This window comes from Terrapene carolina, unplaced genomic scaffold (assembly GCF_002925995.2).
Source record: "Terrapene carolina triunguis isolate 2854851 unplaced genomic scaffold, T_m_triunguis-2.0 Scaffold22, whole genome shotgun sequence".
Lineage (NCBI taxonomy): Eukaryota > Metazoa > Chordata > Testudines > Emydidae > Terrapene > Terrapene triunguis.
In genome coordinates, this window is record NW_020664373.1 from 16,312,799 (window position 1) to 16,324,721 (window position 11,923).

The window sequence follows — 11,923 nt, forward strand, 5'->3', positions numbered from 1 at the left end:
TGAATGCAGAAGTTAGTGTTCACAAAGAGTCTGTTATCATGTCTACCACTTTGTTGCTGAGAAACGTACAATAATCTCTTACCATTGCTTTCATTTTATAGGCTCTTTCAAGTGAATCATTTGAAAGACTTCCAGTTTTTAATAAGTCTGCATGGCGACACTACAAGACTACACCCGAAGCTGATGACTGGAGCAATCCTAGCAGTGAACCCAGGGATGCATCTAAATACAAAGCTAATCGATAATTTACCACCTTTGTCTCTCCCGAAGACAACTTCTGCATTCAGTTTAAAGTCTATGCTTTGTTCCAAAATCCTCTGAACCATAGTAGCCAATTACTTCCATACAAAGTCCTATCAGGGCACTGAAATTACAAAAACAAAGTGATGTATGAGACTTAAGAAAAGCACTAAGCATTTTTGGTGTGGGTGGTGTTATAACAACTTTACCAAAATATGCTTGGTTAGTTTGGTTTTATTTTGACAAATGAGATTGCACTTAAGTACACAACTATATAGTGAAAGGGTATTACTTCTTAACGGCCAGTTTTTATGCACAAATAAAAATCAGCAAAATCTGTAGAATCCCTTTAATAGTCAATAGCATCTGACATAGCAATATTATGTACCAGACAAGTTCTAACATAGCTGAATGTGTGCTTAGAAAATCCACTCTTCGCTGCAGTTTCATATTGCACAGTCAGTGTCATCTGTTATATAAAATCCTTTTGGGCTCTTCAGATCTTATAGCTAGTGACAATAGAGATGCATAGTTCTTAGAAGGTATCTGTAGCTTTAAACTGATGCTTTCCCCATATTCCCAAATCCGTTTGTCAAGTGCATCCAAAAATATATATTCTTCTAAGGCATTGCAACTTTCACCTCTTAATATGCACCTTAATGTTTTACTGAATTTGCACAAAATGCCAAATGATAAATCACATTAATTATTTTAAGAAAAGATTATAAGGGGTCAATGCTTCTCTACATTCTTGCAAGTAACTCCCATTGATATAGAGGTGAGAGAATAAATTTTATATGTGATGTTCTTTGCCTGTCAGATACTTTTTTGCTTTGCTTTTGGGAAAGCATACTGAGAAACCAGACAGCCAGTCATGTAAGTGAATTTGCCTTAAGAATTTTGGTCACCTGGAACCTGATCAGTTGTAAAACGGTAAATAATTTGCCAAATTATTTATCTATGTAGCAAAAGACAATAGTCTGATAATTTGAATTTGTACTATATAGAGAGAGTTGTTGCACCTTGGCTTTTGGAAAGCATTACTGGTCTAAATATTATTAAACTGGGAGCATAATAGAAACAATGAAGGATAATTAAAAATAGGAGATGGCTGATAAGTTGATGACTTCTTCCAAGGAGAGAGAGATTCATTAAACAGCATTCTCTAAAATTGGTTGAGAGTTACTTATGAATGTCAAGAAGCTGTACTATACCAAGTTTCCACCAAATATTGCCTCTGATATTGTGGGTCCATAGAGTGTACTATAGAGGTTAGGCGTTCTGGTAATATCCTAACTACAAGAGTAAAGGTAGAATGGGTTATAATGACAACTGTACTTGAAGATGTACCCTCAGTATCTCTGTGGTGTTTTGATATTTTTTGAAAGATATTGCAAGATTTTAACTAGACAAAACTTGTTTACTAAAACTCAGCAAAATATCCCTTTGTCCTCCTGAACATTTATTTTGTAAGAATTAGTCTGTTAGATAAATAAGGAAAAGGTGAGAACTTCCTGGATATTTTTAAAAAAAAACTTAGTTTGAGTTAGAGTAATGATGTTACTTTGCACTTACATAGCACATTTCATCCCAAGAATCTCAAAGCACCTTGTAAGCAATTCAGTCTCTCAGTACCCCATTTTTTGATGCACAAACTGAGAAAAGATAAACTCCTGATCCTGCAGACACTTCCACATACTTGTATGGAAGTTAACCACCTGTAAAATTGTGTGCAGGATTGAGGGCCGATGTTAAACAATAATCCCCCATGGTTGCAGACACCACTGAAGAGAGAGAAAGCTGCCATTCACATGCTACAGCCAGGTGGTCCATCTGTCACTGTGTTAAAATCAGTGTCGTCACTGAAGAATACTTTAAATGGCTAGAGCCTTAATTTTAAAGGACACATTAGACCAGAAATCTAGTCACTTTGGAAAAAAAAAAAAAAAAAAAATCTGTTCTTGCCATATTTTGTACTTTTACAATCTCCTTCTTTTTAAGTTGTATCCTTGTTGCTGTTTGAAAGATTCCCCCCAAAAATAGATGAAAACTGGTCATATGGGGAGACTGTGAAACTGATTATACAAGAAGTGGCAAAATGTAAAATTTGCTTGAAAATATAATTGACTACGAACTTCAAAGAACAGAATATATGTATGAAAAGTGTAACATTTTTGCAGTTATTAGGAAAAAGTCATGTTATGACGCATTGAGTGATTTTTAGGTCTAGACTGCTTCTGTTTGGGGAAATTTTGGCTGACTGGTGGTTTATAAATGAAAATGAATAAAATAGTCCATGCACAGGAATGTTAAGCAGAAATTCCCTTTTGTGTAGCAGAAGTACATTAAGAAAATAAATACAGAAGCCAGTGAATGAGAAGTGAAGATATGAAGGGCAAGTGTTACCATAATTGCTGAGTCACTACTTTAACTAAAACAATTTGTTTGGTATTCAAGGCTAATCTGATTACTGAATAGGATGAATGCTTTGGTGCTCCTTAAGCAAAGAAAGTTTCGGTCACTTGCAGATTGGCCACCAGATGCTCCTTACTACTCTAGGGAAGAGGAGTTGGTGTCGTGTACATTTTCTTCACATCCTATTACATACTTGAAAACTCATGTCCTCTGAAATGGCTGCAATTAGCAATTTATTCGTTGAATCCTCTGCATGTCCTGATAGTTCAGAGAGGGGAGATGAGAGCAGATTCTACTCTGTCCTCTTTCCACCAGGCACCCCTAATTCCTCTGTTTTCTTCTCATCCTTGGAACCCCCTGAGCCTCACCACCCCCCCTGCACCCAGACACACACACACACATCCCCCATGGTGAGGAGTTTCCTGTAGCCAGGGGAAGTTTCTGGGGCTTGATCTGACCCAGCCCTGGCTGCTTCATGCAGGGAAGGGGGAGGGGAAACTCCGTCTCCGGCCTCCTCCTACCCCACCTCCCTCCAGCCCCAGCTGGGACTAATGTCCCTGGGTGGCCAGGGCATCCCCAGACTCCTCTCCCCGTGGCTGCCTGAACAGATGCGTCTGAGCTGCCAGGAGGGGTGAGTGAGCACTGGTGAAGCTTCTCTTTGCTTCCCCACAGAAACCATTTTCTGCAAGGAAGCAAAGGGATTCTGCGGGGAGGGCATTTTTCTGCTGTGCTGCAGTTGTGCAGAATTTCCCTAGGAGTACCTCTCCCTTTCTGCCTTACCTAAGCTACCAGCCTACCTACCTGCACAGAGCTCACTTCTGCCCCAGGTTTGACCTCCCTAATTCAAGTAATCTCCCTCTGCAGCATGTTGGCCTGTGGGAGTGGAGAGGAATTGTCAGCAGGGGAAGTTTGATAGGGAGGAGAGTTTCCCAGAAAAACAAAACTGACTTACATCCTGAAAAATTAAGATTGATAGTTGTTGCAGTGTTGATCCTAGCTAGTGTATCTAAAGATTCTGCTCTTATTCATGGGCGTCTAATCCTGTTTTGAATCTTACGAGGCCATTTGCCTCAATATCCTGTGGCACTGAATTCAAAAGTTAAATTTTATGTAGTGTAAAAATTTATTTCTTTTTATCCATTTCAGATTTATAGCCCTCTAACTTTATTGTATCCCCTTGTCTTGAGTTACAGAGTGCGGTAGATTAGAACAGACGTCTTCAGCTTTGTCATTAACAAAGACAGAGAGACTGAGCTATGCATACTGTCTCCTAGATTCTTCTTGGGAATTTACAACTGACTCTCATACCCTGATGGGATTGGAGTAGTTTAACTTTATTATTTCTGGTGTGCATCCTCTGGCATGTCTGTCTTGAACTTAATCTGCTGACTTGTAGCTCAAATACCTAATGTTGATAGATACTTATTGAAGTTCCTTTTAAAAGAAAAGCCATAAAACCTTGTGCTCCTTGATTCTGCTAAATTTCTCAATCTAAGGGGTCTTTCTGGGTCAGTACTTGGAGATGAAACTTTCAAGGAATAGCTAAATGCTCAGGTAAGTATTGTCTGGAAATGTAGTAGATGGTGCTGTCTTTATCTGAGTATTTTTCCCTGGTGACCCAGCATAGTACCAAAGGAATCTTATGCTGCTGCAGTTTGTGTTATCTTTTGGATAATATTTAAAATGGAGGTCCTGTCCTCCTATGGTTTTGTAGTTCCCTTCCCACTTTTTGAAGGAGTATGGATATCCTCTCATGGATCAGTAACTGGTTAAAAGATAGGATACAAAGAGTAGGAATAAATGGTCAGTTTTCACAATGGAGTGGTCAATAGGTGGGTACCCCAAAGATTTGTACTGGGACCTGTGCTGCTCAACATACCCAAATGATCTTGGAAAAAGGGGTAAACAGTGAGGTGGCAAAATTTGCAGATGACAAACAATTACGCAAGATAGGTGAGTCCAAAGCTGACTGTGAAGAATTACAAAGGGATCTCACAAAACTGGGTGACTGGGCAACAAAATGACAGATGAAATTTAATGTTGATAACTGCAAAGTTATGCACATTGGAGAGCATGATCCCGACTATACATACAAAATGATGGGGTCTAAATTAGCTGTTACCACCCAAGGAAGAGATTGTGGGGTCATTGTGGATAGTTCTCTGAGAACATTTGCTCAATGTGCAGCACAGTCAAAAAAACTGACAATATTAGGAACCATTAGGAAAGGGATAGATAATAAGACAAAAAATATAATGCCACTATATAAATCCATTGTACACCCACAGCTTGAATACTGCAATTCTGGTCACCCCATCTCAAAACAGATATATTAGAATTGGAAAAGTACAGAGAAGGGCAACACAAATGACTACGGGTCTAGAACAGATTCCACATGAGGAAAAATTAAAAAGACTGGGACTGTTCAGCTTAGAAAAGAGACAAGTGAGGAGGGATATGATAGAGATCTATGAAATCATGAATGGTATGGAGAGAGTGCATTAGGCGGTATTATTTACCCCTTCACAGAACACAAGAACCAGGTATCACCCAATTAAATTAATAATCAGCAGGTTTAAGGAAGTACTTCTTCACACAAAACAGAGTCAACCTGTGGAACTCCTTGCCAGAGGATGTTTGTGAAAGCCAAAAGTATAACTGAGTTCAAAAAAGAATTGGATAAGTTCATGGAGGATAGGTCTGTCAATGCCAAGATGGTCAGGGACGCAGTCCTATGTGCTGGTGTTCCTAAACCTCTGACTGCCAGAAGCTGGGACTGAACAACGGAATGGATTACTCAATAAACTGCCTTGTTCATTCCCTCTGAAGCATGTCATGCAGGTCACTGTTGGAAGACAGGATACCGGGCTAGATGGGCCGTTGGTCTGACCTGGTATGGCCATTCTTGTTTTTATGATGTACATCTTGGTGTTCTTGCCAAATTTTATCTCCAGTTATAAATCCTGCCTATAGCTCCAGTTGGATATATTTTTTTTAATGGCCTTAAGTGTTGTGCAGAGTTCATGTTCACTATGAAACAGTTTTTGCTTCCAACCTAAAGGTGACTGCATTTCAGTGGGGTGGGGTGTGATCTCACAAGCTAGCAAAGCATTTGGGTGAAATCTTGGCCACGTTGAAGTCAGTGGCAAAACTCCCGTTGATTTCACCCTTAATTTTTTTATAAAGTGCTTTTAGATGCTTACATCTAAGGTGCTATAAATTGCAAAGTGAGCTTGACTGATTTAAATAATTTTGTATAAACACACCTAAATTTTAGGGTCAAGTATATTTATCTCTCGACACTATCCATGCCAAGTTGGCTATTGTTAGTCATTTAATTAGTATGTATGTTTCCTTGGTTGTAGCAAAGATGCTGTGGTTTTGTAACAGCTCTTCATCTCCTCTTTCTGGATATTCACTTACTCATGAATGAAAATATTCTAATGTGTTTCAGCGATAAAATAATCCTCTGAGGCAGTTTACACTAAGGATGATTTATTTTAATATTTAATAGGAAGAGGAGTTTATCAAAAGATTATTAAAGAAACACAACTACTAAGGATATAGCAACCTCAGGACTCAGTCCTGCAAACACTTACGGACATGTGTTAACTACTCACGAGAGTAATCCGATTCAAGTCAATCTGTTTGCAGGATCAGGACCTAAACTATCAACAGTCCTTAAAATAATCTCCATCTGTGGTGTTCCGTAAAATATTTTCTCTGTTGACTTAATTTTTATGATCTTTTATTTCATTTGTTTTAATTTCATTACTAAAGATGCCTTAAAGTAGTTCAGATTGGCATAATTAAATTTGCTCCTTTCTTCTACAATTCAAAACACTTTAGGTAATATTGGTAGGACTGTATATGTTTTACATGATACTTTGATGTGTGCCACTTAGTACTGTAGCATGCCTTTTTTTATTTCTTTTATTTATTTGTTTGAAAATTTCCTTTGAATTGAATACCCCTGAAAGGTGCCAGTTTGACAGTCCTGGAAATCAAAGCCCTCCATCTACAAACTATGGGCAATGGCTGTGCAAGTTTCCCCACTCTGCTCTGCCAATGTGCTTCAAAACTGTTCAGCAGGGACTGCCTTCAGGTGTGAGACTCCATGTCCATTTCTTCCTTGCTCTCTCTGCTGAAACTGCTAACATAGCATGAAATTGTTGTCAGATGGTTTATGGTGCAGATACCTGTCTGGTAGAATCACTTGGCATAATAGGTCACTGAAAAGTATTCATAATGGTAACTGGTTTGGGTCACTTGGCATGCTCGAGAGCAAAAGCACTTTTATCATATTGTTAATCCCTTGAGGGCGCATGGGTTATAATGTTGGTAAATAAAACTTTGAATAAGTTTGGCTATTTAGATGTGTGTGGAGAGGGGTAGTCAACTTTTTTCAAGAGATTCCATGGAGATGAGTTTTTGTTTGTGTTGGAATTATTTCTAATCTGGGAACCAGCTGTTCATTGTATATGCTCAATCTTCCTTCCTTTTTCCTTTTCATTGTTGTCAAATTAAAAAAAAAAAAAAGATTATATGGTGGTGAGGTCTTTAAGGGAACTAACCAACTGTGTAGATTTATATTAATCAGAAGGGGCTTTTTTAGGCCTTTATTCAGCAACATACTTAAGTACATATTTAACTTAAGCACATGCTTAAATTTCTCTGACTTTGTTAAGCAGGTGGTTAAGTGAATTGCTGAATGGGGGTATTAGGAAGTTTTAGCAAGGAAACTGTAAACATACCATTAGTTTCTTCAAATTTTATGTGGATTTTACTTTTGATGTCAGAAGTACTTCCGTATAGAGCCCAAGGTAACTGTGTGTCACAAAATCAGTACTTAAATAGTGGAGTTTTTGTTTGCTCTGTTTTTATTATCAGCCATTTTGAATTTTTCCCGGGTTATGGTTCCCCCCCCCAAAGGTTTATTTAGTAATGCCAAATCTTAGTTTCTGTTTGTTTTATGTTCAATTATATCTATGATCTGCACGTAATCGATGTAACTGCTTCCTTAAAAAGAGCTACTCTAGTACCATGACTTCTCAGTAGGTTTCATTCAGGTGTATTTATTTCGTAGTTACAAGGTAATCTGAGTTTTCTGGATTGATTTTTAAGGTTGAAAGTTTTAATCTGTTTAATAAATATAGTTGTATATATGTTGTTGCATTCCTGTCAAATATGATCTAGGTTCTTGCTTTCTAGGGAACTTCTGAACACAACTCCAAAGAGTCTCATAACCTTGTCAGAAACAATTTACTTTGACAACCAGGCCTTCTCATTTTCAATCTAAAGGAAATGTAAATTAAATTTCTTTTTTTAGTTAACTTATCTTCTGGTGGCTCTTGTGACTCTCGGAATAATTATGACTTATTTTAAGGTACCTAGAGCCGCATGCTAGCAAGGTCTATATTACCCAGTTCTTTAATGAAGGCACCATACCAAGAATCTACAACACTGCAATACTTTTGTAAAAAATTTTAGTCAACAAAATTGAATAAAATAGTTGCTTTGAGAAAGATTTTGAAACACAAGTAGGCAGAGTTGTGAATCATAAGTCAAAAGATGGCTGCTTACTAAACAGTATGACAACTCAAATAGCGTATGTGTGACCCTGGCATTTTTGTAGAATTTAATAGATGCTTTACTCATGACTGCACAAACCATACTGAGTCCAGCCTTTTGAAAAAGGATGTCACACATTCATCTGATGTCTTCGTAAATCTGCTTTCCCAAGCGATCCTAGAATAAAACTTGCTTTCCTCTTTTCATTTATAATCTAAACTCAAAAGCTTATGACTGTGACTTTTATCACAGCTGTTTTTCATTCTGTGTATATCTGATGGACTTGTATTTCCTGAATCAAATTAGTTGCTGTTCCCTCAGCATATTCATAGGAGAGTGAGAGTCCCAGGTCTCTTGGCTAGGAATTGGGAAATTACTGCCTAGAATGTGATAGTACTAACAGGTGCTCCTAACACTCCCTATCCTCGCCTCAATGTCAGTGGATTCAACTGCAGTAGTTGTTTTATCTTAAAGGGTCCTGTGGTAAATTTAAATAAAGTAAGTTGCCGCCTACCAGTCAATGTGACAGTTTGTAAATATGAAGTGCTCTTTTGAAATACCCAGAGACCACAGCAAAACTCTGATATTGGGTTCCAGAAAAAGCTGTCCTGTTAGAGGGACATATACACAGTAGCATGTATATAGAAAAAACATTAGCAAGGTTTATATTGAAGAACATAAAGAATTAAGGAACTTGAGTACTTGTACATATAATACACACTCTAAACTTGATGTCCAGCATTTTTTGATGCAAGGATTGCTGTAGGTTGTTTGACTTTTATCTCACTATCCGTTTGTTACGTGATTTTGGGTGCCCAACTGGAGACAACTTGGAGTCTCTAAGCTGGTGGGCCGTTTTGCCAGCAAGGGAATGGAAATAAATCACCAAACCTTTTAAGGGCCTTTCCACACAATCTTCACAAAACAAAACAAAAACCCAAATCAGCTGAGAAACATTAGGCAAATAATCTCCAGAGGCTTTGCCTGCCTCAGCCAGCCAGCAGGGGAGAGGACACACTCTTCCCTTTATTTCCCCTTTTGACCCAGCTTCCCCTTCCTTTTATATTCCACCCTGAGCAGCCATGTGCTCAGCGGGGCCTGTTAACTCTCTTAAAGACTGCAGATCCCTTACCTTGTTACCAGCCTGATTTCCAGTGATGCCCACTCTGTGAAAATCAGGCTTCTTTTATGGCGGCTCAAATCACAAGTTGCGAAAATCTTGACCATTTTTATTTGATATTTATTACCCAGAAGCCCCGTGAGAATGAGGGTCCCAGTGCTGGGCATTGTGCAAATGCATATGAAGACCGTTGCCCCTGAAAAGCTTGAAATTTAAGTGATTAATTCCTCGCTGTACAATTTCATTTTTCTAGTATGTCTTTAAGACTTCCAAACTTTCTGCTAAAGTCTCAGGAAACTTGTTGGTAGACAGGACATAGTCCTTCGATCAGGGAAAGATTGATCTCACCGTTCATATAAGCAAAAGATAAGTGAATCCTAAGTGAAGCAAAAGGGGAAAGAGACCATTCTAATACCTTTCTATTGTCTTCACTCCTGTACGTCACAATCTGGTTCAAGCTGCATAAAGAATTTGAGATCTGAATTTACTGGGATCTGGCAGGCCAGTTGCTGACTGAAGGAAGGCAAAAGGCAACTGGTGGATATTGCTGTTGCTTAAAACCATGGGTGTCCTGGGCAAACTGTGGGGTTCTTATGGGTCCCAGGAGCATGTTGGACAGACCAGCTGTCATTTGGCATTTGAGAAGAATCTATACAGCCACTTCTGACAATTAACTTGATGAGGTTTTGCTCAAGGATTTTTTATTCCCAAGCAATAATTGAGCAATTCAAAAGCAGCTTTGGGAATTTGCTAATGTACCTTCACATTTGCTGGTGGGGCAGTAGAACTTACCTTTCTAGGTGTTGTGTGCATCACCATTGTATCAGAGCACCTTCAAGGCTTTCTCAATTCAAGGCGCTACAAAAATTGCAGATACTGCAGCCATTTTAAAGAGATGATAGCACTATGTTTCATGTGGTCGTAGTGACTCACCTATCTGTCAATATTGGTGTTCTCTCTTAGTTGAATGGATACAATGCCAGCAGTCAGTGTAGGCTACTTCCATGTATTTCATTGGGATATAGTGATTCCTTGCCAGTTTAAGTTCCTGCACTTGAGCTATCCAGAAGCTCGTGTTTGCCTTGTGAAATCTTGGGCTTCATGACCTATAAACTGTAGAAGCTCTGTTGAAAGTTCTGCAGCTGAACAGGACAAGTATGTGACCTCTTGTGTCTGAATTGAGCCTGTAGCTAGCAAAATGCTTAGAACTCTAGTGCATACTCTTCTTTGGGAAGTGTGATGGAAACTTAGAATGGTTTGAGTCTGCAAACTGGTTCTGTTACACGTGTCTCTTATTTTTAAATTTTATGCATTTTTAAAATAAAATCCTTAATGTACCAGATGAGGAATTACTGACTTTGGATTTTTGATATTGTCAAAGCTAAGAATTAAACAATGAAATGGGACTGAATTTGCAAAGCGCTTTTTTCCCCTATGCTATAAATCCTTTTCAGAGACATGCTAATCCAGTTTAATTAGATGTAGCTAGACTTTTGTCAGATACTGTAATTCAGAATAATTTTAAGCTATAGATGGTAATATTTTTCTACTGGAATTTTTATTAAGCACTCCTGTTCAGTAATAATAAGGATGACAAAATCAACCCCAGGAAGGTTAATTATTATGAGTATATAGTGGATTATTTTTCATACCTAAATTATTTTAATTTTAAAGACTGGATTTGCATGGAAAAGCATTATTTGTTGTCTTGGAATATGTTACTTACATTTGAGAAAAATAGATTTGCAAAATATTTAAAATTCCAATGTGCAGTATTTATATGTATGTCTGGATAGTTTGTCTTGTCACCACATTTTTCCATAATTAAATGCTATTTCTTTTTTTTCTGAGTTGTAATGTTTGTTTTTGTGCATTCATCTTTGTGGCTTTAAATGTTCTTAGATAACATTGGATATTTGAACTGTCAAAATGACACCAGGCAACTTTCATCTTGAAATTCTCAGACCTCTTTGTAAGGTTAGGTAAGTACGGTATAATTTTCCTCATTTTATAGAAGGAAAAATAGGGGCAGAGAGGAGTTTAAGTCACTTACCTAACACTGCTGGGGCAGATAAAGGGATTGAAACCCAGGTTCCCTGATTCCCAGTCTCTTTCTCTAATCACTCAACTAAATTACAAGAATAAATATATTGCTAGGTCTGAGGTCACTTTCTTTTTCCTGAAGAAATATTTTTATCTGTAAGGAATCTGTATTGCATTTCCTCACTGCTTGCCCGTTGGCATCTCGGAGGTAGGAACTGGTTAATTACATAGCATTGAAATAGCAAAAACTGTCAGTATGTACTCTATAATGTCTGACAGTAGCTGTCTTAGAATAGAGAGCTACCAGTTGCAGCAGCAATATAATTAAGATGTGTAGCTCCAGGACACGGGATCACATCAAAGACCCAATTTATGACACTAGTACTCATCTCCCATTACGCTATTCAGACATTTTTATTTTGCAGACTTCTTTAATGCAATTCAATCTGGTTATTCAGTATGTGGATTTTTTCTGCTAGTGTAACCAGAAGTCTTAAATAGTAATCAGTTTTAAAATATTTTCTTCACTGTATT

General features: G+C 37.9%; 1 protein-coding gene across 1 annotated transcript in view; it reads left to right on the forward strand.

The window, feature by feature from the left end:
• Positions 1-1,138, forward strand: part of LOC113406044 (pyruvate dehydrogenase (acetyl-transferring) kinase isozyme 3, mitochondrial) — an 87,412-nt gene extending 86,274 nt beyond the window's left edge. The window contains exon 11 of the mRNA XM_026648208.2: positions 102-1,138. Within this exon, the coding sequence (XP_026503993.1) occupies positions 102-245 (144 nt within the window). The 3' untranslated portion in view covers positions 246-1,138. The remainder of the gene's footprint in view (positions 1-101) is intronic.
• The last annotated feature ends 10,785 nt before the right edge of the window (positions 1,139-11,923 follow it).